Below are 27,196 nucleotides of genomic sequence, written 5' to 3' on the forward strand. Positions count from 1 at the left end.
TGCCCCACCGTTGGTTGCGCCAGCTGCCCATCACGTCGAGCAGCCTATCGGAAGCAGCTGGCCCTTTCGATGTCCCGCCTATCCGGTGAGCCTCGCAGAGGGAGGGAAGCTTGAAAAGGGCCCGTGTCGTCCTCCATCCTGGCCGCCGCCCATTGGTAAAACTGCGCGTCTGTCAGGGGAACTGCAGAGCCATTGGCTGAGGGGGCGAGCGGCGGGAGGGCACTTAAAGGGCCAGGTGAGGGGGGCCTGGTGACCACACCCCAGCTGCCCAGGGCTGGCTGCAGAGCGGGCGAGCCCTTCCCCCGGGGGCCGAGCCCCACCGGCCGGGTTTGTCTACGAGGGGCGGGCGCCCTGTGGCACAGAGCTGCGACCACCCCGGAAGGGGCCGGCTCCAGTCCGCGCCGCCAGACCCCTCATGTAGGCACCTGCCCGGACCCCCAGAAATGCGGGCCGATAAGGAATACCCTCACAGACCGGGGGCTCCAGTATCTCGCCCGAGGCCTCGCCCAGCTCTGCCGGAGGGGACAGGGCCGCGCGGAGGCGGCGCGTACACGCGGTGATCGGCCACGGCGTGTGGATCCGCACGGCGCCTCCGCCGCGGGGAGCGGGGGCCGCGGCTGCCCAGGGCGCCGCAGCTGGAAGCCACGGGCTCCCTGGCAAGCCTGGGCTGGGAGGAGCTGGCCCAGCGACACTAGAGGAGCCCCAGCGCTTGGGACTGACAGTAACAATGTAACATTTTCAGCTGAAGGTTTTATTTAATGGCTCGACAGCTTTCCACAACGACAAGAAGTAAACTTAGAGGCAACCATGTTGCTGCTTTTGTCTTAAAGGATTAAAAAAAACCCAACGCAATACCCAAGAAATATACACTCTAACTGCAACATTTTGCTTTGATTCACTTCTTGCTTTGCTAATCATTCTTTACTTCAGACTCATCCCTCCTGTTTTTACAATGTTAAGTTTTGGTCGTTAAGGGCAAAATTAGATAATCTCTCAGGAAAAGAAGGTAGGAAAAGAGTTGAAGGTCTTTCTTAGCCTTTGTCACAGCACGGTGGAGGCAAGAAGCTGCACAAAAAGAGCTCAAACGTGGTCATATAGTCTAGTTTTCTTGGTACACAGGTGGCAGAGATGAGTCCTCACTTGTCAGATGGAAATGAAGACTCAAAGAATATTACTAATAAGGTGTTTGTTGAGTGTTTTAAAACATTTTTCGATTCTTACAATAGAACAGTTTGGGCTGGAAGAGACCTTGAAGACCACGAAGTTCCACCTCCCCCACCCCTGCCCTGGGCAGGGACACCTCCCACCACACCAGGTTGCTCCAAGCCCCGTCCAACCTGCCCTTGAACACCTCCAGGGATGGGGCAGCCACAGCTTCTCTGGGCAACCTGGGACAGGGGCTCACCACCCTCACAGCAAACAATTTCTTCCTCAGATCTCATCTCAGTCTCCCCTCTTTCAGTTTAAAGCCGTTCCCCCTCATCCCATGGCTCCCCTCCCTGATCCAGAGTCCCTCCCCAGCTTTCCTGGAGCCCCTTTAGGGACTGGAAGGGGCTCCAAGGTCTCCCCGGAGCCTTCTCTTCTCCAGGCTGAACCCCCCCAGCTCTCTCAGCCTGTCCTCACAGCAGAGGGGCTCCAGCCCTCCCAGCATCTCCGGGGCCTCCTCTGGCCCCGCTCCAACAACTCCGTGTCCTTCTGCTGTTGGTGCCTCAGAGCTGGAGGCAGCACTGCAGGGGGGTCTCCCCAGAGCAGAGCGGAGCAGAGGGGCAGAATCCCCCCCCTCACCCTGCTGGGGATGCAGCCCAGGCTGCAGGGGGGTTCTGGGCCACCAGCGCACATCGCCGGGTTGTATTGAGCTTCTCGTCCACCAGCACCCCCAAGTCCTCCTATCATCTAGTTTAAGAACACTCTTGCACTTTTCTCAATGCAAAATTTAACTAAAGCTGCCACTGTATATTGCAGAGACCAAAATACTAAATATGTACAAAAAGGAATTAGTGAAGTTAATGACAGATCACAGGATAATTGCACTTGAAAGGAACCTTCGGGTCTAGAGTCTAACCTCCTGCTGGAAGCAGGCTGAGCTAGATGAGACCAGCTTCCTCTGGGCTTTATTCAGTTTTGTCTTGGAAAACTCCAAAGAAGACACCGCACAACCCTCTCTGGGCAACCTGTTCCTCTTCCTGATTGTCCTCAGGGTGAAAAAGTTTTTCTGGCAGTGGCTATATAAAACATGATGGCCTGAATACAACCCCTACATCGAAGTTCCTGCTTATCTGAAGCTGTGATGACAAAAAACATCTAGGGGGGGAAAAAAAATAAATATACATACCCTTTCTACTGTACCCTTTTGCTCAGTGGTTTTTCGGTGTGGGTTTTTGGCTTTGTTTCCCCCCCCCCCCCCCTTCCCCTTGTTACTGATGACCATGGACAAAACCAGGACATTCAGGCCAGACCGCCCTCTGATTTGACTAATTTCTAACACTCACAATTAGCAGACACTACTGGGGATGGAAGCTGTAAAGCAAAAAAAAAAAAAAAAGCCCTAAAAAACAAACAAAAAAACCCAACCCAAAACAAACAAACAGACAAACAAAAAAACCAAAAAAGGCTCAACCCAAAACCCAACCAAGACCTTCTGTCACATGGTGAAAATCATGAAACTTCTGCGATGGAAGATGTCAATGGAAGTTACGCCACGGATTGCGCTGAAACCAGAATTTCACCTTGGAAGGCTTGGCCTTATGAACAGATTATTAGCCCCCCTCACCAAGGGGCCATTATCATGTAAATAAAGGTTAAATGCAAAATCTGATGGGGCATGAACGGCAAGTAACACACCGGACATAAGTTAGACCAAGTATTAGTATGTATTTATGCACAAGAATAAAAACAGCTTTACAAGTTGAATTGGAAATTTAAACAGAGGAAGTTTAACAGCTTTTGTATATTATATTAAATAACCAAAACACCTTTTTCCAAAATTGGTAAAGAATAAATAATATAATTTACAATATGGTACAAAAAATAATCAGTAAGGACAGGCATTCTGCTTTATACATACACTATATAGGTATATTTATAATCTATAAAACAAATTCACATCTCCAACAAGCCAGAAACCTTAGATGATATGGCTTAACTATTATTAAAAGAAACAGCATTAAATTTTGCTGCCAGAACCATAAGCTCTAAAGCAGTTATCATGTTTCAGTAATTAATGATAACTTATTGCCGTAGTGCTTGCCAAGGTTTCACTTAGTTAACATTTACAAATAGCTGTGAAATTAAGAGATTCAAAGGTTTGAAAAGGTTAAAAAAAAGTGCAGTACTTTCCTTATAAATGCATCCGAAGTCTGAGTGTAAAAACCAATGCAACTCAATTTCCACTCTGGGATCTGCAGAGTCAGTAAATGAGATGTCTTTATAGACTAATTTGATCCAAGCTATTTAATTCAATTTAGGAATATGAAGAGGGGTGTCAAGAAAAGGCTTAACAATGCCATATTAAAAACAATTAGTATTCCTATGCTTAGTAGATTTAGTGATAAAGGATAAAATGAACCACGTGGGTGATCAGGATGCAACACCCAGCAGAAAACCCAGTTAGCGCACGCATGCACACACAGGCAGATCTAATTCCGAGGACGCGGTACTGTTTTTCACCCGGGCTGCGATGACAACAAACACGGAATTTTCTGCCATTCATCTTGAACTACTCAGAGCTTCCTTCCTATATGCAGTCACTAAACCAACACGTGGAAAGCCTAGAGCGATTAATACTGTAACTGGAGGTTGTTAGTGTCCATTTGTCCTCTCCACCCACCTCACAGTGCCCCGAGAAGCTGTTACACCAACAAAGTGGTCTTTGCCTCAAAAACAACCCTGCGTGCGTTTCGGTGTCACTTGCTTGAATGTTTGCTGACGGCAGGCTGACACTACTTCTGTTGGGGAAGCCGAAATAATTAAAATTTGAAAAAGTTCGCGTTTTACAAAAAATAAAAATATATATATATGCACACACGTAAGCATACATACACGGATGTGTGTATATATATATGTGTGTGTGTATATACACACCCCACCTACACCCCCCCCCAATTTTTCGCTTAGCAGTCTTAGGCACAAACTGATAATGATTAGTATTGTAAAGCACATCCACCTAAAATCTAGAGCTGGTGGAATCACAGGTGTGTTTAAGGGACCTTTCACATAATAAGGACAACAAAGCCTGCGTCAGCTCAAGACTACCACAATGATCCAAGTTATTTTCAAGTTTTTCCCTGATAAGACTTACTTGTCCTGAAAGGGCTTTATTATTAAACCGCAGTTTGCAAAGCACTACATTTCTGAAATCAAATTCTGTTTCATAATGACAACTTATAAAAGGCTGATGCCAAACACATTTCTAACCATATAATTCTGAGTGCTGAACTGACCTGGGTCATTTCCACTCTGTTATTACTCAGTGGTCCAAGTCTACTTGCAAAGGTTCAGGATATTAAAGCTTTCTCATCTCATGGCATCGCTAAACACAGCCACTACACGGACCTCATTCTGCAATTCTGTTATTCCTTTATGGCAACTGAATGGGCTGAGGAAGGGCAGCTCAACAGCTCCCCGTATCAGACGGCAGAAAGTCTTCATGGATCGCGATGGAGTGCAGCAACACTGGCACTTCTTCTAGGCAGCCCAGGAGTCAAAACCAGCGTCACATCCACTCCATTAGTAGAGTTAGTAGGGTAAAGACGGCGAAATGTTTGTCAAGCTACCTAAATACATTGGAGACCATCAGGCTGGTCTTTCAATATTCAGAAGTTTAAGAATGAGAGTTCAGATTTTTTTTTTTTTTTTTTAAATACAGTAGTTGATTCGAATGCATCACATCTCCTCCTGCGGGTCCTGTAATCCACAGCTAGAGTAGGAGCCCTCAACTTTTGTCCTGCAAGTCCAAAGGATTTTTGGAGGTACAGCATATAGGATCATCAGCATTACTAACATAAGAAGCCAAAACCAAGAGGAAACAATCTGGGAAAGACTGAACCAAAACACAGCTCAACTCGAAGTAGAACTGAAAAAGTTTTAGAGGGAGTGACTCTTGAGATTAATGGGTATCCTCTCAATACCAAAGGTGAATGCTCAGAACGGTACGCTCCTCAGCATTCATTGTTCTGGCAGCCTTCAACTTTTTATATTCTAGGTTTGCATGATTTCCTGATAATTGCATCGGAATTTTCAAATAAGGCTCTGTAAGAACAATGAAAGAGAAATAACGACAGAAGGACTTAATATCCCACATGGCATGCAGACGGAAGAGGAAGTTAGCCCACGGGTATGAAATTCTCCATTCTTCCACTCATGATTCTTTTTTCTTGCGAATAATACAGGTTTGCCTCCCTGTTGGGAACGTCCAACTGCACTAATGCTGGTTTTACACATCTGTATGGTTCCTATGTCAAAGAGGAGAATGCAGCAACCTGACACGTGGGGTCTTGGAATGTCACCCAAATCTCACTGCTTTTTGAGTGAATCGGGAAGGTTGCTCCGGGCCACACAAAAGGTACATCAGAAAACCTGTTACTTTTTCTCTTAATGATAGAAAGCATAGAACTATACAGCGGTTAAAAAAAAAAATCTACATAAAGCAGGGTAAAGTGACTGGGAAAACGGCAAGTCTAATCAGTGCATCGCGAGCAAGGTTACAAGAAGAAACTCCCAGTCAAATGCCTCGTAAAAGTAGCTAAAGGCAGGTAGAACTACATCCACCAAGAATAGTGCAAGTTGGGAAAATGAACCCCTGATAATAGCCTAAGAGATGGAGAAGTTTTGTTTATTTATTAATAATATAAAGTTGAGGTTTATACAGGACTAGCCCCTCGGACAAGTTCAGAGCTACTTAAAACAGCCAAGGGACATCCTTTTACTGGAGAAGCAGACAAGTGCTTAAAAAAGGGACACAATAAAGGTATTCTCTCTCATGACCGGCAGGAAGGGAAATAGCAAAAGTCTCCTGAGTTATAAAGGTAGAATCGATGGACAACCAGCTGCAGAGAAAGTAACTTTATATTCCTTTGAACCTGCTGGTATCAGGATCTGGGCCTTTCAAATATTAAAACACTAACACTAAATGCATAGGGATTTAGTAGACGGAGTACCAGATCCACTAGTGCCTGGGAGTGACTATAATGAAAAATGATGCCCTGAGGTACTACAGAGCACCTGGAATTCACGGAACAAGGAGGAAATAAGGAAGGACTAAAGGAATAAGCTAGGACTTGACACCTCTCCTCTTCAGGACACAAAACAGATCTCAACAACTTTAGCGTTAACATATTATTTGTTTCTACACGTTAAAATGTTCTTTCCTATTTCCTCTCCCCAGGTAAACCCTCAGTTTTTGTGAAAAAAGATGGCAATATATACAGGTTTCCAGCAAAGCCAAGACTAATTATGACAAAGCTTTCATAGTGATTCCAGTAAGCTCTTTAGAAGTGTTTCCTGACTTAAAAAGCAACCGTTCTTCAAGGAAAGCAAGAAAGCGCTCTCCCACTCACGGGATGAACTGTGCAATGTGGTGAAGAATCTCAAAGGTAGAGAATGTGGGTACAGTCAGGATGATGATGATTGTGACGTGCGATGTGGTTTAAGAATAGAGGAAACTCCCCAAGGATCCATGCAATCTGGGAGCAGGGTGAATCAGAGCTCCCCTACAAAACAAGAAAGCCAGGTGCGTGCCCCTGCTGGAATGGTCAAACAACAAAACATAGCCAAAGAAAGAGAATGCTCTGTAAAAATGAAGCATCGTAGAGTCGCAGCGCCTTTGAAGAGAGTGCAAGAAACTTCAGTTGGACTGACTGATTAAAAAGAGTGCCAACCAGGACATGTCAAGATGCAAAATGGTTCCCATACCCACCCCCACCCTTTATCCTCCACAACTTCAATGTGGATCCCAAATCATGTCATTTTGATTACTACGCAAAAAATAATTCACGTAGGGGAGCTTCTGGCAATACCCTTCCCTGCTTGAGCTTCTTGCTTAGGCCATTCCAAAGTACAAGTCCAGGACTGTCCCATAAACCTGCCATCTTATCTCACCGATGCAGGGCCACCATTTCCTATAATACTATTCCACGTTTTGTTGTTCCCAGTATATTGCACATTCCAGGACTTGCAAGTACTTCTTCAGACTTTTGAAGACGACGCTTCTCTTTTAGAAAGAAGCGCACAAGACAGGGACAACCGAGCCTCAAGCTGCTTCTCTACAGCCTGCCCTTGCCATGACCCAACGCTGCAAGCTCCAACGTTAGCTGAACAGTCTACACCAGCCTGCTGGTCTCACACACTCACTGTGAGAGATCCCCGATTGGGGGACCACCACCTCCTCCGTCAAACAGAATTTCCCTGCGGGTTGGCTCAGGTATTGATAGTTCCTGGGCAAGGTCATTAAAACGTGATATGTAATCTATGCTGTTCTCATTCATCATGCAAGCCAGCTGGGAATCCACCACCTAGAAGAGACATGAGAGAAAAGAGCTACATGTCAGTGGAAATTTCACAGAATCACAGAGTTGTTTAGGCTGGAAGGGACATCTTGAGATCATTTTATCCAACCATCCTGCTCAAGTAGGGTCAGCTAGAACAGGTTGCCCTGGACCTTGCCTGGTCAGGCGCTGAACTATCTCCATGAATGGAGATTCCACAGTATCTCTGGGCAACCTGTTTCCGTGTTTGATCATCCTCACACTAAAAAAGTTCAGGTGGAATTTCACGCGTTTCAATTTGTTCCCGCTGCCTCTTGTCTTGAGAAGAGTTCGGCTCCCTGATCTTCATTCCCATCCTCCCCCTCATATGAAATATACACTTGAATTTCACTTTATCCGAGTTAGAGAATAGCTCTTATCCATGGCTACATGGAAGCTTCTAAAAAAAACAAAAACAAAAAAAAACCAACCAAAAAACAACCCAAACCTATAGTCTTAATGGACCTTAGCTGCCTATCCTTCGTCCAGCATTAAGGTGAATGAGTAGTTTGTACCTTTGTACAGTAGATGCGCTGTACAAAAACTCTATAGGTATTACCTCTAACTTAGTAACCGCATTTGTAAGTAAAACTTGATTCCACAGGACACTTAATAAAAGGCCTTTCAAAATTCTCCCATCGTTCAAGCCATTTTTCATGATACTTGCTTCCCCTGAAGAAGCACCATGCACCACCACTTTGTGAAGGGCCTGGCTACATCTTCTTGATGACCTCCCTGGAAGTGCTGGCAGGCAGTTCCTCCCGCCCTGAAGCCTTCTCCAGGTTGAACAAGCCCAGTACCATTAGCCTTTCCTCACAGACAGTGCTTCAGCCTCCTCACCGTTTTGGCGGCCCTCTGCTGAACTTGCTCGAGTTTATCTATGTCTTTCCTGTATTGGGTGCTCATATATTCTAGATGTGGTCTCACAGCTGTTGAGTAGAGTAGGATAATCATCACTTTGTCCATCTACTGGCTATGGTCCTGTTGAAACAGCCCATGACACTGTTGGTTGTCTTAGCTGCCACAGAACATCCTGGCTCCTGTTCAGCTTGCTGTCTATCAAGGTGCCCAGGTACTCCTCAGCAGAGCTATTTCTTACAGAGCCAGTCTCCAGCCCACACTGCCGTTGGGGTTATTCCTTCCCGGGGGGTGGGACTTTGCATTTGTCCTTGCTGAATTCCGTAATGTTCCTGGCAGCTCATTCCTCCAGGCTGTCTCTGTCCCTTTGAAAAGGAGCTCTGTCCTGAAGCGTATCAAACCCTTAATCACTGCTGGCCTTCACTCTACCCCTTCAAAAGATTTCAAAATAGAAGGATAATTCTGCCAACAAAGAAAATTACTCAGCAGCATGGGACCTTCCACCATTCTCTCAGGTAACTTAGGATTAGCCTCTTCCTGCTTCTTCCTTCTGGACCTGTTTATTTTTTCTACCAGTCCTCCGACTGTACCAAAGCTGCATCAGTATTAACCTTTCTCTCATCTTTAGTATTTTCAATTCCCGCTCTACAAAGCAGGACACAAGAAACAGAAGGATTACAACTCTCTCTGTCAAAACAAAGTTATGTCCAACATGGTAAACATGACCTCCCCCAGCAAAAAGAACCCAGGCCGAAGGCGCTCGGAACAGCTTCTCGCACCAGCTCTGGCCTCGTATACCCTCAAGTCATTTTGTATCTTTCCGTTAAAAGCGTAACCCTGTTTTACTAAGCTCAAGGGAAGATGTCAAAGCGTCTTTGCCTTGAGTATCTCAGGAAGGTATGATGGACAATACACATTAACGCTGCATTTAAAAGAAGCAAAGAGCCGAACGTAATTTGATGACATACCTCTGCTACATCTGCCAGAGAGCGTGACACAAAAGAGTCTCGCGAGTTTCCATCCAGAAGGCTGGGTCCCAGTAAGGAGGTGCCACTGGCAGTCCCAACAGGAGTTGGCAACATTTTTCGTCCCTTCTCGGGGGAGATGAAACTTGCTATAAAGAACAGGCACATCAGTAAGTCACTGCACTGAGTGTTCACAACTGGGAGGATAAAGAGAAGGACGAAGGAATGGAAAATGGAGGACAGATAGCTATTTCCTCTCTCAAAAATTATGTGTTACCAGCATAAACACCATCAGCACACTGCTGAGAGTACAGAGACTCATTACACTGGCCCAATTAAATATTAATTAAAAAAACACCAATCCCCAAACAAAGCCAGTGATCTCATGTCTTTGAGATTACGCTCACCAAGCACAGAACAAAGCCTTTTTCCAACAGCAGAGCCAAGGGCATCTTTTCATTTTGGCAGAGCAGCCAAAATGTCTCAAGCTAACTGATGAGTCAGGCTCCACACAGACTACAAAGAAATGCCAAGGAATTATTTGTCCCAAGGTATGGGCCCCAATCTAGCAACAGGATCTTTTCAGGAACAGACTTGTAAAGAGAAAGAAAATGCATTTAAGGCAACATTGTTGAAATGGAAGCAAGAAGTAATGGAAGAATTCTACAAACGTCCTACTGGGTTTATGATTTTCCAAAGGACTCACTTCTAATAAACAGCTTTCTTTTTTTCTTTTTTAATAAAGGAAAGAGCTTTTTTATTGCAGTTGTCTGCATATGGGCACTTACAAAACAAGCTGCTGAGAGACGAGTCTGTGGAGTCATTGGGGTACCACTGGGGATCGTGGCTGGGAGAGGCAATCCAGTTCTGTTGAGGACTACTGGATGGGGACGGAAGACTTTTGGAGCTGTCACTGCCATTCAGCTTTGCAGGAGAGAGAGAAACACCTTCACCTGTAAGCCAATGCCAGGAATTACTGATTCAGTCAACGCGGTAAAGTTATAGGACACTGCACCAATTTATGTTTAGAAAGAGAAAAAACCCAACAAACCAAAACCCAACAATAAACCCTTTACCTATATATACTAGAAAATAAAGGCTGGGCACATCATTTTATTTCCAACAGATATTAAAAAAAAACATAACCAAGAACTGCTTCCTGGAAAAGCTTCTGCTGACATATAAGATGACAGGAGGGTTATTTTCTTTAAAGTTAACAGGAAGACGTTAGCCAAGCTCAGACTTACTGTATTGACCAGAGCTGATGGCTATTTCAATGATGGAATCACTGATTTGCGTGGCAGGTTCTCCTTGAGAAAGCACGTCTTCAGGTGGTCCAGGCAGAGAAATATCCAAGAGAGCAGAAACATTGGGAGGAGAGAGCCGGGTGCTGGAAGCCTCTGATGAGGGAAGTGGAGGGGTGGAAAGCCCATTTTGGAGGGGAGTCTTGGACAGTTCTGGCAGAGAAAGGACTGATGTGCCCTGTTACAAGAAACAGAGTTAATCATTCATGAATTTATGATGGACTTGGAAGCCTGTCTGAAAAGCTACAGCTTAGCTCCTAAACATCGGATTAGAATCAGACTTATACAATTTATATAATTATATATAATAACATTTCCTTTATTTATAAAAATATATAAAATGTATATCTATAAAATGCATACAATAAACTCGTATTATTTTAATGAAAAACATCTGTAAGTATAAACAAACATGCTTCAGCCCATATCCTGCCAAACCATCCAAAAAAATATGGGTCTGTAACATTCCAAAGAATATTTAATACAGCCTGCATAACAGAAACAAGCATAATAACAAAATTAACACGATTTTGATGGATCTACAAGATAGCTCTTAAGAATTAAGTATTAATTTGCCTTTGTATAGGCAAAAAACCCTAGAGCTGCTTGAAGAGTATGTAAGTATTTTAAACTGCTAACTCACTCCTCCTTACAGACAGACTTCCCAAAGCTCAATTCTTTTTAAGGAGTCTTGTTATTAGTACCTCCTCATAGAACTGGCTGTGATTTTTTCCTGACGTAGTACATACAAAGCTGTCCTGAGAGCAAGAAGCAGAAAATAAAGCCCCGTTGCCACACAAACGCCTAGTAGGCTCATGTCCTAACATCTGTGCTATAAAAAATAATAACAATAGCAATAAAAAAAAAAATAAATCTTCCTCTCCTTTATGCTCTCCAATCAAATTCATTTGACCTTTTTCACGCGTACCTGGCACAGGAAGGGTGGAAAGTGCTTCCACTGAAAAAACCCAAAAGCCTGTATTCTGAAGGCTTAAGTATCTAACACAAGGTCCTGGACCTCACTGGAGACGGAAGCTGGGGACAGGATGACAACGCTCTTACAACTTAGGTACTGCCATGGTTACTTTTTAAGTATCTACATCTTATTGGATCCAGCCCAAAGAAAAGTGATTCTCTAAAGAGGATGCTGGCATTACAACCACGCTTTTAGTCTTAACACTCTCCTTCAGCGACATACAAGCAGCGGGACTGCCAACTGCCAGGATTGTTCTTTGTGATGTCTAAAACACACACAGAGGCTACAGCAGAACAATTATAAACTCCTCCACCGTATCAAGAAATACATAAAACCAGTTTGTCCTTCAGAGGTCTGAGACTGTCAGCTTCACTTTGCTTTTTTTTTTTTAGAGAATGGCACCCACACAAATTTAAGCAGCTTTCCTAAATTCCTTTCTTTACGTTTCTTCAGATGCTAGAGATTTCAATTCCCACAAGACAGAACCAAGGGTTCCCAATTATCTGGGAACAAGGGGTTTTCACTAGTAATACCAGTGGCGTTTTCAAAACATTGCCCGTTTCATACAGCTGTTCTTTCAACACATACTCTACCTGGAAACCATCAGGGACCGCCTCCTGCTCGTGCCGCGTTGGTAGGCTGATGAACGGAACCCGGCAGCCAGGGCCCGAGCCCTAGAAGCACAACACAAATCTTGTGAGTGACCAAGGCTTGCACCAACTGCTGCAAATACAGCTTGGGGAGGTAAGAGACAAGCGCCCATCACTGTTTATGCTCTTTCTACACAGCCTGCCTTTCAAAATCATCCATCAGCTCCCTAGGAAAATGACACGGACTAACACCTATCTGGATCTCAGTGAAAGAAATGGCAGGGAGAAACCACAGTTTCCATGCCAAACACATACCCAAAAGTCCACGTTTTGCCCCAGATTCCCTCCTGAATTACCATCTATTGAAACGCTACTGTTTGTTTTTCAAGCGCAGATTTCTGAATGGCCAAATTCAAGAGTCCCGCAGCTGAAAGCTATCCTAGGATGGAAATCTGTCCGGTGTGATGAATTGACCCCTCAACCCCGAAATACACACTATACAACACAGATTAGGTTTGCTGTGATCCAAGTGCCTAACAGCAGCTCCAGGAGAAAGCTCATTGAAGAGTCATTAATAATACAGCTTTTTTTTTTTTTTTTTTTAAGCAATAAAAGAACAAGACCCTTAACTACTTTAAAAAGCACTCTCAATAGACTCTGACCTCTACAGCGGTGATGGAGCCTCCATTCTGATGCGCCACTGTTGACTCCTGCCCTGTTACCACCGCGGTCACTCCATCTGGTGACAATGGGGAGACGCCTGACAAACCATCTGCATCCAGGACAGGCACAGGGCTACCAGGGATAATACCGGCACTTTTAGCTGCCAAGTCGATAGCACCTTTTGTGAAACAAAAAAGCAAAAAACCACGTTACCAGCCTTTCCTTCAGGCAGTTGTTTTGTTGTGACTCATCTAAAAAGATGCTTTAAAAATTGCCCAGAGTCAAAACTTAACACATGCAAAAAGCAAAAATGGTAATTATCTAGTCAGGTATCTCAGTTGTTCCTCCTCACAAAGTATAACATTTCTTTCAGCTAAAATTTTTACTTTTACTGCCCTGTTCCAACATGTTATCAGTTTAGAGAAACACGACAGTTCTCCCCCCCGCCCTTTCCTTCTACATTTTTTTTCTTTTTTTGCCCTGAAAATTTTTAAGTATTTGGTTACGCAATTTCTAGAAATTTCCTTTGATTTACTAGAAGAGCTATAAGAATAACATCGCCTTATTTTGTTATCTTGCCTCCAGCAGCCATTTGGACTCAATATAAAAAAACCCTATGTTCCTGTAGGGTTAACGTTACACAGATCTTTTGAAATCCACTTAAAACATCTGAACGTCTTCCCACCGTAGAGAATCCTCCAGGTAAAACATAGAGGCAGTCATTGTTTTTACCTCATTAATCATTCCAATTTTGGGACCACTCTTTTGTTGCAAGACGGCATTTGCTTGGGGTACACCGGCCTGTTTTTTCTTCTTGTTGAATTCAAAATCCCACATCAGCGGATAAACTGTTCGCAAGTTTCTTTGAAATACATCACAACCCCTTTCCAAAGTGGTCTTGCAAAGAAACACCACGGAAGTGCTCAACTTTGGTTACAAATTCTAACCCCTTGCTTTGCCCGCAGGTCCCACACCGTGAGGGAACCTAGTTCAGACTGTCCCACCACTGACTGCTCCCTTTCTGCTGTCACATAAAACCACGGAAAGTAAGATATCACTAACACAGCTGTTTTCTTTAACTTCCAAAGGCACTAACGATTTTACCTAGGAAACGGAACCCAATAATGTAACATCATACAGATCACAACAGACCGCGATTCATCCCGGTTAAGAAATGACTTACTGGACAGATGGTTGGTAGCCTGTGTTGGAAGAACTTTGGGCACGATTGGACGAGAAACAGCAGCTTTAGTCAGCGAGGACTGGATTGGCCGAAAAGAACCTCTCCCTAGGGTGAAGGATGAAATACCTCTCAAGCAAATTAAATCTAGCATTTTTAAAGCAGAGCAAACCACCATTCAATGGAAGCAAGCAAATTCCAAGCAGTAGTGAGCTCTGGAAGTGCAAGTAATGGAGACGATGAAACAGGCCTGAAGTAGTAATGCAAGCTAACCGGTACCTTAGCACAAAACCACAACAGCAAGGGTTGCTGGATTATTGAAGCTGCCTTCATTATTGTCAATCAAGATAACCGTTAAGGTCTCCTGCTGATATTGAGATGCAAGACAAGATGGGGGATCACCTGCACTACTCATTGTACTCAAGGGTGTACCAGCAGAAAAGGACAAATGAGCAGTATATTGATTTACTCTATGAAATTTAGACAGTATTGCAGGTACTACAAAACGTCCGTTATAAAATCTAGACAAATTACAGAAAAAAAGTTTCTTATCCAAGTAATTTATTCCAAAATTTTGTCTCCTTGTAGAGAACTCCTTACACTTCCCTGCTTTCCATACTGGGAAATGGAAGAAAAAAATTTCTATCATAATCATGACTTGCTTAACGATGATGCAGGAGAACAATCCCATCATCCTGCAGGAAGCGACTCAAGCAACTGGTAAATGACACTGTGGTTTTGAAAGGATATTTTCCCCTTTTTAGAAATTATTCCTTTATGCAGTTTTAAGGGACACTTTCCAGTCCATCTCATGGCTGCATAAAAGTGACAGGAGATATGCAGACTCACCTGTAATGGATGAGTTGGATAAGATGGAAAAGGAACAGACATGCTGGGACGGATTTCCAGACGGCCTGGGCAGAAGTGTTCTCTACATGAGGCAAACAACAACAAACCAAAACATATTTAAACACAGAACAGAGGGTAAAGCTCATCTTCTAAGGCACAGAAGTTCATGATACCTTCCAGAATAAGAAAAGCATTTCCATGGCATGATTATAATGCAACAGACACAGGAATAAGGTCTGTGTAACCTTGAGAAAGAAGCTACAAACAGGAATCCTGTGTTTTCTCTGTAACTACTGTAAGAGAAAATTTCCACATGGACAATTCTCAGAGAAATGACAATTAGAACTATATTCCTTCTGATTATGTTCACAGTAATTTTCAGTTGTCCCACAGAATTACAGCAGTGATTTTAAGGACGGGATCTAGTCTGTGTGCAAACTGATCTTCCACTACAATGAAACAAGTGAGAACTAACGAGGCAGCTGTATGTACTTGGGAGCTCTTAAAACAAATGGAATTGCATAGACCAGAATATCGCAGTACCAAAAACCAGCATGTATGTCATTTCTAGGTCTCCTACTCTTATACAGAGCAGGAGAGACACAAGGGTATACTGACACTTGCAAACTCGTCTCCCCAAACAAGTTTCCATTATTTTGGTTTTAAGTTTCTTCTATGTTCTCCACATGCCACAAGTCCCTAGGACAAGCCTGTGGTTTCACAGTGGCCCGTGCCCTTTTGCTGCGTTATCAGAGTAGTCTAAGGGAAGTTAACGCCTGCCCGTCACCAAAGTTCCATGACAACAGGCTACCTCTTCCACGCATCTCTTGACAAGTCCCATTTCTTTTTTTCCAGAAATCATCTTTCTTTCAAACAGTGTTATGTTTTATTTCACTACAGAAGTTTACACTCCCCCTGTTTAACAGCCATTAGTAAGTGGGACGCAGGAAAAAATATCTAAAGGGAGATGCTATTGCAATGGCACTGACAGACCAGGATACCACATGAACGCACAGCTTGTGCATCAGTACCAGCAGGCCCAAACAGCAGAACGCGCTGTCAGATGAGGAGCTTTTTCATTTTTTTCCAAAACTACCTCATGCACTGCACTACTACTGCTATTGACATTCCTCATATAGGGAATATAACACAGCTGGTTACAATATTGACTAAAATGCTCGTTCCTTCCTATGTTCAGCTTCACTCTTCCAGTGGATGTGTGAGGGATGTTCAGGTTTTTATTTCAGTTAGGTGCAAATCATTAATCATTATAGCCTTGAGGAAGCAAAAGAGGCATTTCACACTTTGTCAATTCTGACCTGTACTACTAATGGCTTCCGCAAGTGCCTGTTCCGTAACTTCCTTGGCTTTGGCAAGAAGAAGTCCGACTGCATCTGGACAAGAATGGGAAATGCATTATAAGTATTTTAAGCATGCAGACACAGAATAAATTATAACACCCACAGTCTGTTTTTCAATAAAGTTGTAACTACTTATTAAAATACTATGTTTTGTTTTGGACAGTAGAATATTCTTTCTGCTAGAGTAGGAAAATTTTCCACCAGGAACGTATTTTTTTTTCCTCCTTGTTTTACGGAGATAAAGCTTTCTCCCAAAAAAGCCATTTCACTACTTAACTACTGCAGCTTGCTATGAAGTTGCCACTGAGGTTGTACGTATGAAAATAAAATGCGTATTTGAATTAAATACAGCACTGAGGTTGTATTAAAATTAGCTGCACGATGAGAAGGGTATCAGTTTTGCTAAACCTGTCAAATATATCTGCTAGAGCAACTTAATTAGAGAGTGAACCAGTTTCATCAGGCATTCAGATTCAGGTCTGAAGAGGTGACATCACTTCAAAGCACAGTTATATAGTCAAAATCTGACTAATCTCAGCTAATACGTTATGCTTGAACATCACTAGAAGCACTGCTTCATAGGGAAGCCCGTACTTTCTGATGAACGAAAAACCCCTGTAATACCTGGCTCAGGCACAAAACGCTACTTTTTTCATTCAGTCACCCCACTTACACTGATGGTGTCTAAGTGCTGCCGGAAGGTCAGTTCTGCTTCTTTGCTAGGCAAGAAGAGTTTCCCATGGCGGCTGTTGGGTGGTAGAGTTGTAGGAACTGCAAAGAGTCCACCATCTGCATCAGTGCTTCCAGAACTTGAAGGACCAGCCACCAAGAGAGGTCTAGGGAGGTTTCTCAAACCTATAAGATTTTAAAAGCAGTTTAAATTAACTGAAAACAAAAATAACGTAACTATCTAGTAACTGAAGAATCACACAGAAGAGCTGGGACTTGGGATTCTGGCTCTGCCACCATCTGTTTGGGATCTCAGATTACGAAACTCTCAATACTTCAGTTTTCCCACCTGCAAACTGACATTCACTTGCTTTGAAATCCTTGGAAGGAGGTGGTTAAATGCAATTTTATGCTACAAGAGAAATCAGAATCTAAGCACCCTGTTTTAAGCCCCATGCAGACTGTGTTAACCAGTTGATCTATTCAGCTCGTAGAAATACCTGAGGGCCCTTCCCACTAAACAAACTATATATCCACCTTTTGTAGGGGAGGAGAACGCAAACACAGACCCACTCTACAATGTTTATGCATATACAACACCGGGGTTTTGTACAACAGACAATAACGTCCATTTTCCCACTCGTATGCACCCACACCTGTCCCGGTACTCCAGCCTCTCCTGTGGGGCTGGTGATCTCGGCTGGGGGGGCAGTGGGCACCCAGCTCGCTCCCACATCGGGAAGCAGCAAAGTGGGACATGATCCCTACTCCCGCCTGCTGCCTCCCTGGGCAGGACGGCAAGACAGCTCACGCCTAATGCAGAGATGGGGCTACGCAATGGTATTCAAGAAGTGTTTCGAGGAACGTCAAGCTTTACCTACCTAACAATTTAACCTGCAGGTTTTATTGTCGTCTTGTTTAAAAAAAGCAAAATCGCCACCTTCACCATGCTGCTCTAGATTCTGCTGGTTTCCCAAAGGTTAGTTAAAATTACAGTGAGCCAATCTATCTAAAAACCAATTAAATGCAGAACAACATAAAAATCTGTGCCCCCTGCCTGACCAGGAGTAAACAGAATCATTAAAGATAATAAACAGGATATTATATTTTAAAAAAGCAATAAAGGCATGCAACTGTAATTACATAATGATATTTTAAGCACTATAGTGATGCTGCACCACAGCTGTTGCTTCACTTTTTTCTAAATCTCTTCGCATGGTTCTTTTTTATTCTCTTTTTTGTCTCCCCAGCTAGCTGTGGCTTCTGTGGGCCTGTCAGTTTGCCAATGCTTTCAGCTCCTCTCGAGTGGACACAGGCTACCTTCTAGTCTTTATTTTCTACTGAGAAGGCCAAATCAATTTATCTTTAATTAAAAAAAAAACAAACCCAAAAGACAAAAACCGAACAGCAGTTGGCATCTAGATGGACTCGGGACCACAGTCCATGAGGGAGTGAGCCTAGAAGGCTCATCACCAAAAGTAACCTTGCAGTTTGCTTTCTGGCAGCCAAATCACTGCAGTCATTTAACAGTCATTTATCCATTGTGAGGACACAAAGAAGCTTGACAATTACTGTATACTAAAGATTGCAATCCAGACCACAAACAATCCTATATTAGATCCAGAACACCCTTACCAGGGCTGATAAAAGGGATTCAGTTTGTCTACCAAAACAACACAACTTCGGGTGAAGATACCAGCCTTGCTGGGCTATCCTCTGTGCGAGTGCATCACGCCTGGCAGAACTGGCCCAGAAGCTGAATGAATTCGCTTGGTAGAATGCTGTACTGAACCCACTTCTGCTGCTCCTCTGCCCAAGCCAAACAGCTCAGCCGAAGCCAACTTGGCCAAAAGCAGGAACACACGATCTGTATTTTTCAAGGCCTGACTGTGCACAAAAGACTACTTGCTTCATTATAACACGTTAAACCATAGTGCTACACAACCCCACTTGTAATGCAGTGATGCGTATCAAAGACTCACACAGACAATTATATTTGGTTTTGAACCAATGAGGCTCTGTGTAAGCAGAACAGGTGTCCGTTTCTAGGGGATCAGACATAAAGTACTGTTATCTTCTTGCTGTTTCCGTCTGGCATCCTCAGCGGATATCCTTACCCTTACTTAAAACGCTTCCACAAGGATTTTCAAGAGATGAGGGAAGCATGACGTACAATCTCATAAAAATTAATGTCATAAACTAGGTAAGTTTGATTCTCCATGCAAGTCCGGTTTAAAAAGATATGTCCTTCAGGCCTCTGTATCTTGCTGATATGTAACAATTTATCTGTTTAATCTATTAAAATATCGGCTTTTTACTAGATATTTAAGTATGTCCTTGTCTGCAAGTAAGCGCAACGATGCTTCAGACATATAATGCCATTTTAAAACGAAAACCAGACAGAGTACCAAGTATGTTTTACAGCATCCGTTAAATCGCTCCGTTGCTTCTTACCGCACGGGTGTGCAGAGGACAGGGTCAGAATCCCAGCTGCTCCCCATAACCCTGACGCCCTTCACAGACTTCTCTAAAGCCACAAAGCATTTGCTGGCAAATGCAACTGGACTGAGGAACAGAACTGAAATTCTTGGTCTGCATGGCTAGAGCTCACAAGTTATAGCAGCCACACCCTCTATTAAAAGGTAATTCATAATCATACTGTATTTTATAATGGCAGAAAAACTGTCAGTAATTATTTTAGCAACAAACTTTACACCATATATTTACTCTCTTGCTCTGCAAGCCTTCACTCTCTTGAGATCCCACATTCCGTATCAGTCAGCTCCTCCCAAGTGCCAGCATCTCCTGCAAGAGCAACTCCTGAGAGTTCTTCTGGACTGCAAACCGGACCAGTGGCATGCGTTGTTTTTCAAGATTCCAAGAAGTACTGAATTTAGGACAACTCCAAAGCAAATTAACGCATACCAAAGTTCTCAAGCAGTTAAGCTTGTAGGAGTAAGAACGCTCATCATCACAGCATGAGGTACTAACGGCCTGATCCCTTGACATGGATTTTTCTGCACACTCACCTGAGGAGCTGGAAGCAGCACCAGGAGAAAAAGTCTTGTTGTTGCGAAGGGCAGATTGATTCCGTGCACAACCTGGACTCCTGGTGCTGATGGCAATCACCTTTCCCGGAGGAGTCAGTGACTGCTCCTCTTGAGCAGGCTTTATTGGTGACGTGGCAACAGAGCTCATCTCTGGCGTCTAAAAATGCATGCACATTAAACAAATATCATGTAGTGTTACAACAGATATATTGTTAAACTCATCCTACTTTGGAAGCTTAAAAAAAAATAAAATCTGACATATTACAATATCTGTAAGTAGTCTAACCCATACCTCTGTGTGTGTGTGTGGGGTGGGAGGCAGCTGAAATTCCCTTCCTACGCATTTAGCAGCGTTAAATTTCATCGGTTCAATATCATTAATTTAAGTTACAATTGGGTTAACACTCAACAAGTATCACACAGTGTGCTGGACCACCCCCGGATAAAAAGACCAAAAAAAAAAAAAAAAAGGTAAAGACACAGATTTGTCACAGTAATGTAAAAGGCGTTGTTTTTAAGTCAGTGCAAAACTAATTTTCATTAACACAACCATCTAGACGGCTCCTCTGGTGGGAAGTATATGGGGACAGATATATTTTGCTTTTAATTCTAAACAAGTAGAGACCAACAGTTTTGAATTTTTTCCCATCCCTTCTTCTATTTCATACCGTGCTACAGCAATAAACCAGAGGCACAGGCCAAGGTGCTTTCCTAATTTTCCAGGCCTATGCAGTTATTTCATAAAGTTGCTTAAACGCTTTTCTAGAAAATGCTCCCTTTCTAAGGATGTGTGTGCAACCCCAGGCATAAAATTGCCGCCCACACTTGACTACAATGCAGTTTGCTACAGTTTGTCTTATGCTGGTTAATTTTCATCTAAAGGAATGAACCACAGCACAGCTGGCCATTTTGGCTTTGTTACGTTTTTATCTTGAGAAAGTAGCACAGATCTAGACAATCAATCCTTCCTCTGTTAAAGCACCTCGTGGCAAAAATATTACGGATCCTGCCATCGCTTGACGAAATGCAGAGGATTTGAGAGACAAAACTTTCAAAAAGTCTACAGGACTTTCGATTAGGCAGTAAATATCGTCCTCGCCTCTTGAATATGTATCAGTCCCACGACATTCATTGCCGCAAGAAGAGTATCTCTTTCTGGAACATAGAGTATGAAGCGGTATTCGACAAACAGAAGAAAATGTTACGTTACTGACTTTATTGGAACGTACAACATGGTACCGATCTGAAAGAGCTCCATTATTTTTCAGGAGCACTCCGCTCCTTTGCCTAAGGCGCTAAGATTGCTAAAAAGACATGGAAACACTGCAAATAATAACTGCTGGGTGCTAGGTTCCCCCTCATCCCTCTCTCCCCAGGTCTAAGGTGACGTTCTTTCTAATTTGTGATTGTTTAATTGTGTCACCCCTGGCTGCCACAGGCGTCACCAGAAGTAAAAGTAGATGCCAAGAGAGGAAACACTGTCACGGATCTGTGAGACATCAGACCAAAAGTCTCTACAGTTTAAACAAAGTCTGTATCTGGAGCTGTATCTGAGCAAAGATGGCTTTAAATTTATAAAATCCCACATTCTATGTCTATAAAATGAGGATCAAAAGGAGCTTCAGGAGGGGGCTGCGCATGTGTTAAGTCTGCACCAACGAAGAAAGATCAAAGGACTACGTGCGTTTGGGACTAGTGATACATTTGCGTCATACATGGGAATACGATGCCAATGGTATCTTTAACTTGTCATATCTCCATCACGGGAATTCAGTTAGATCTGTTGAATTCAATGTCTTTTCGGCCGTTAAAAGGATGTTTTACTGAGTTTCAATTGGTTGCACTAGGTGGAAATGGCTGCTCACAGGGTTACTGGTTACAATGCACAAGGAGTAAAGCAAGTTAATTCCCTTCTTCCCTAAGGAAGAAGGTATTTTTCTGGGTCTACTAAATAACTACCCTAAACTCTGGGAACTTTTACAAAAATCATCGTGGCAGGCACAGTTATGTTGGCTATGTCATCCCAGAGAAATACATTCTTTTCACACTTACACTTAGTATAACTTGGAACTACATAAACATTGGAAATTAAGGGTTTCAGTTTTCCCATGGAATGTTAATCTCATCTAGGCTCCATTTCCAACAAAAGGCTGGACCAGATGATATTCCGAGGTCCCTTCCAACCTGGGCTGTTCTATGAACCCGAGAGAGAACACAAGGCACTCACCTAACCTAACCCCATGACTGATGTTTTCAGCAGTGACATTAAATGTTCACTGAGACTCACAGCAACCCAGAAACTAAAAGGTAGTGTGAAAAACAAATGCAGTACATTGAGGAAACAGCAAGCCGGGTTGTGTTGGGGTTTTTTTTTTTTTTTTGGTTGGTTGGTTTTGGTTGTTTTTTTTTTAAACACAGGAATCTCCAAGATCTTGACAAGGCTGGTCATTGATTTACTAAGAGAACAGGACTGGGCAATTATTCCCCAGATTAAATAACAGTTTAGCATATGGAGCATGAACAAGAGCTACTTACTGGTTTGGGATTGACTTCAGTAGAGATGAGTTTTAAAAGGCAGTTGAGGAGTCTCTGCTTGTGAAAGGTGGTACATGCAGGAACAGCACTCGACTCAGACGTTTGCTCCCTAGCATCCTGGGTTTCTGGCTCCAAGACAGCCAGCCAGTCATATTCCAGTTGCAACTTGTTCGGTTTGCCCATCATGAGGTAGACTTCAGCCAGCGTAAGGCTCTCCGAAGTTCGTAGGCTCCATCCTTCTTCTCTAACCTGCTGAGAGAGCCGGCTTGGGTCATCCTTGAGAGACTTTGTACTAGGTTGTCCCTGAGGTGGAGGGGGAAATGAGGAGCCCAGCTTCTCTTGAGAATCCTCCATTACTGCACCCGTGATATCCTTGGTACAAGCATCAAGCTGCTGGCCCTGGCTGTGGGTAGCCTGAGTTTCATATCTGGATGGGCCACTGCCAGGTGAAGCCACACCACCTCTCGGTAGCTGTGAATAGGAGTCAGATGCCTCTGTGCTCCTCCCGTTTGGAAAAGCCACAGGAGAAGTATCACCAGCTGCTGGAGTAGAGTCTTTCCCATGCAGTTTGTCTGTGCAAGAACATTTCTCTGGGACGATCAGGTCCTGACAGGACTTCATGTACCGTGGGAATGGATCGAGCAGAGACAGCTCCTCCACATCAGGGATCTTGCTGCAAGCACAATCTGTGCTGCACAATGGTAGCACAGTTGCTTGGTCACTAGCCAGGGCCTCCCTGCCCTCCACACAGAAGGCCACTGAGCTCAGCTTTTCATGATTCCCTCCTGGATCTTGAAGTCCAGAAGGCAGTTTTTGGAGAGAATTAGTGATGCCAAGGTTTGAGGCTGCTCCTTCCCCCAGGCCAGTCTCTGGGGCGCCATCTTCAGTGCTTGCAGAAACTTCAGCTGTGGGCTGAGAGGTTCTGCTTGACTCTGTAGTGCTCTCTGCCTTTCCAACACCCTTACCTTCCGTTCCCCGCGTGTATTTTATCTGTCCCCTAGCTGTCCCCTGACCACTCTGTATGCCTAGGATTTGTGCAGGGGGTAGTAAGTGAGCATCTTTCGTGTTCTGTTTGCATTTGCCAGTTTCCTGCCAATGCACTGTGCAGAAAGCCTTGGAGTGGACCACTCTGGCTACCCCAGGCAGCGGAGTGAGCGTACAGTTCTCTCCTGGAAAGAGATGGAGCATCACTTTCTCCTCTGAGAAGCTGCCTCTTGTTTCTGGGTCTCTGGAGTCTTGAAGCTGCTGTTCTTCTAGTGTTTTACGCTAAAAACAGATGCGTCAAGGAATACAACAGACGACTGCCCCTTCCAAACAAGCACCTGGTAGACTATTTTGCAAATTTAAAAAAAAAAAAAAAGCGCAGCTGATCAAGGAGATGTTCTGTATTCAGCGTACATATGAAGACTCTATGATCAGAAATTAAGTCCTTTTGTGGTGCTAAGGACTACACAGAAGACCTGCTACAAGCACAAACTAAATCTGTTCCAGACAAAACTCCTTATCTCTGCTTCACACACCACTGAAATTGTAAAAAAACCCCAACCAACTAACAAACCCCAACAAAACCAAGCAAAAAAAAACCCAGCATCACAGCATCACTGCACAGCAAAACAGGCTCTCCGTTCTGCACGAGATTCCCCACCTTACGTGTTTTGAGACCCTCCTGTTTCAAGTGCTACGCCGCTACTTCTTGCAGGCTCACAAATGAAAAAGAAAAGCCTGAATTAAAGGACTAAGAAGAGGACACAGCATACCAGTCAACAGGAGAACAGAATGGCTGTTAACTCACAAATCCTTCTATTCCACGGATCAAAGTTCCGAGGTAGGGATAGCTCTACTGTTGAAAGGCTCAGACAGGGCACAGACACATCACAGGTAGCAGTAGCTCCCTAGACAAGAAGCTTAAGCCTTCATTTGGTGAAACTGTGTAGAGCAGGTGGAAAAACCTCTCCTTGTTCTTTTTGCTGAAACTAGAAACAAAATCTTCAGTTATTTTCCAGGCTTCTATGGTGGTCACCCATCTATAGTGAAACAGACTAAGCTCACTGCTTAAGGAAACAAAATAAAAGCAGGGGGCTTCATTTTTTACTAACTAGCTTTTCAGGGGATCACAGCAGAGAATAGCTGAGGTAAAAGCGGAATATTATGGGATGTCCCATGAAAGGCTCCATTAGTGATGCTGAGATACTGACTTCTACCTCTGCTAAGCATGGGCTGGTAAATTTAGGAGGTAGAATCACATTTCTGATGCAAAAGTGAATGTAGAATAGGAAAGGAATTGCTCCCAGAACACAGCATACAGAACAGACTACGCAGAAAAAGGATACAATACGCACTTCATGGAGAGCCCACTTCTGCTTCAGGAACTCAATGAGGCTGGAGACCTTCCGATGTAACTCCACAATCATCCTGTATGCAAGACGAACAAAGTAAGGGAACAGAGCAAAAATGTCAGCAGAAGTTCAAATCACAGCCTTGGTGTTAAACTGGGAATTAAGGGAAGAAACTGGCATTCTGTAATACAAGCACAGAGAACACACCTACCACTCCCAAGCTCTAAGAAAAAAAAACCCACAAGAAAAAACAAGAACATATGTTAACCTGCAACTTTAAGATCTAGATAACTTACAATTGAGAAAGATCTAAAAGCTTATCAGATAAATATGATTGCCATGATTCAAGATATTAGTTTCTCCAGATGGAAGAAGACGATAGGAAAAATGGCAAGATTTAGCTAAACTGCAAAAGTGCAGGCAATGCGCAGAGCTACCACATGAAGTATAGAAAGAAAAGAGAAAAAGGGGCACCAAAAACCCCGAAACATTTACTTTTTTTGCTCTCAAAGCATTTTACAAAATAAACCTACTGCTAAAAATCTTAATTTTCCTCTATGCTTGATCTTTGGTCATTACACTGAAGTACTCTGTTTGAAAGAACAACCAACATCACAGATGTTTTCTGCCCCGAGTTTTGGACTAGATGGAAGTCTTAGGATTAACAGCCATTGATGATACTGAAAGAGCAGCACTACCTACATCTTCCACGGAGATTAAGCTACAACTACATTCCTTTCTGCTAGTATCACTGTGTTGCACCTGATGTGTTCAGAGTCTTGCTGCAGGCACCCCTGACCATCGTTCTGCTTCCCTCCCCTGTGTCTCTGTCTTATGGTACACATTCAATACGAATTTTAGCAGATTTAGTGCTGCGTATCTCCATTTCACTTGCACTCTGCTCTGACACCTGGGTGTAAGTGGCACAAAGTATAGTTGTCTCCAACTCTAGTAGCTCCCATCATTAATCAAATTAAATGCTATAATGAACAATGGCAATCTAATTTTCCGGTCTGATATATCACGTTTACACCAATTATGTGCTCTGGTTGGACAAAGTCTTCAGAGTAAGTACACTTAGGCGAACTGAATTATCAAAAATGAACTGCCCTGTTGGCAAAGAGAACCCTGAAGAAAGAGGAAGATGCTAGAATGTTGCTCATATATTTCCCTATTCTACCCTGAGCACCACAATCAGTTCTTCATTACCTGAGCCGTGGATTCTGGGCAAGACTCTGTACTCGAGCCCACGCATGATTATTTCGTGGCTGCAACTCCACAGGGACCTTGAGAGGAAGACGTACTGGCTTCTGGTCCTCTTCATCACTAACGCCTGAAGGGAGATGAAGCACAAAGCACACGGGTCAAAGTAAAGACAACTCAGAACGCTATATGCTCAGTTACATGAAAAAAAGCATCACAGACATCAGCATCATCTACAGACAACTTAGGCAGCTCAGCTTCGCCAACGAAGCCTGCTTCCTTAGATTACCTCCTGTTCCAATACGCTTATTTTTTTCCTTAGACACTGCAGTGTTACTGGAGCTTCCAGCTGAGCAAGCAGTGCCAAAACCAGGTGGCTGGAAAATTTGAACAAGTACAGGGTTTCAGACCTTTAAACTGCACTGATTCTACTTATTGCGGGGGAAGGAAGAAATAAAATAAAAAAAACAACAACAAAAAAACCCCACACATAGCTGAACTGGAGAAGCTAAAAGTCTAAAATGCTCAATGTAACATACTACTGCTTATTCACTCACATCAGGGACTAACCTTCCCATCTAGCAAAAGAACAACTTGTAAAGCAGTAGCGATCTTGTCTGATGTAGCTATTTCCTTTTCAATTTAGCTAGTGGCATACTCCAAGACTTAGAGAGCTGGGTGGGTCCTAACGTTATTGGGATTATACAAGCAAACAGGATAAGTAAGACAATAGGGACACATCTGTGCCCAACACGAATGTGAAATAGCACAAATTCCCCTGCCAGTGATGTACACACCAAACGGGCCTACTCTCTCTCATATTCTTCCGACCATCTGTTCAAACCCTTTCACGTTCCAGTGTCTCTTACTTACCATCTGGATCACAGAGTTTCTTCAAAGCCCTGCACATCGGAGCTTTGATACGAAGGTTTCTGCCTTTGTAACGAACAGTCGTAGCCCTAAATACATTGAAAGAGAATTATTTACAGGCACCATTAACAAAATTTTGTGAATACGCGCACATTAGGGACACAGAGTCAAATACAATCATGGATACAGCAATGAACAAAGAAACGTAGGGGTTTGCAGTGAAGATTCACAAGAGCATTCAATCTTTTCTATCACCTTACTTTTCAT

At 43.4% G+C, this 27,196-nt stretch overlaps 1 protein-coding gene across 4 annotated transcripts in view; it reads right to left on the reverse strand.

The window, feature by feature from the left end:
- Positions 1 to 4,856: 4,856 nt before the first annotated feature.
- CRAMP1 (cramped chromatin regulator homolog 1) overlaps positions 4,857 to 27,196 on the reverse strand; it is a 48,468-nt gene continuing 26,128 nt past the window's right edge. For all 4 annotated transcript variants that reach the window (XM_074597269.1, XM_074597270.1, XM_074597268.1 and 1 more), the window contains exons 7-21: positions 26,933 to 27,018; positions 26,066 to 26,189; positions 24,851 to 24,932; positions 22,521 to 23,786; positions 19,965 to 20,142; positions 16,940 to 17,121; positions 16,225 to 16,299; positions 14,906 to 14,987; positions 14,060 to 14,164; positions 12,876 to 13,054; positions 12,217 to 12,297; positions 10,591 to 10,825; positions 10,132 to 10,296; positions 9,347 to 9,492; positions 4,857 to 7,508 (exon numbers count right to left, since the gene is read on the reverse strand). In XM_074597269.1, coding sequence (XP_074453370.1) covers positions 7,344 to 7,508; positions 9,347 to 9,492; positions 10,132 to 10,296; positions 10,591 to 10,825; positions 12,217 to 12,297; positions 12,876 to 13,054; positions 14,060 to 14,164; positions 14,906 to 14,987; positions 16,225 to 16,299; positions 16,940 to 17,121; positions 19,965 to 20,142; positions 22,521 to 23,786; positions 24,851 to 24,932; positions 26,066 to 26,189; positions 26,933 to 27,018 — 3,151 coding nt within the window. In that variant the 3' untranslated portion in view covers positions 4,857 to 7,343. The remainder of the gene's footprint in view (positions 7,509 to 9,346; positions 9,493 to 10,131; positions 10,297 to 10,590; positions 10,826 to 12,216; positions 12,298 to 12,875; positions 13,055 to 14,059; positions 14,165 to 14,905; positions 14,988 to 16,224; positions 16,300 to 16,939; positions 17,122 to 19,964; positions 20,143 to 22,520; positions 23,787 to 24,850; positions 24,933 to 26,065; positions 26,190 to 26,932; positions 27,019 to 27,196) is intronic.

Source organism: Larus michahellis, chromosome 8 (assembly GCF_964199755.1).
Source record: "Larus michahellis chromosome 8, bLarMic1.1, whole genome shotgun sequence".
Taxonomy (NCBI): Eukaryota; Metazoa; Chordata; class Aves; order Charadriiformes; family Laridae; genus Larus; species Larus michahellis.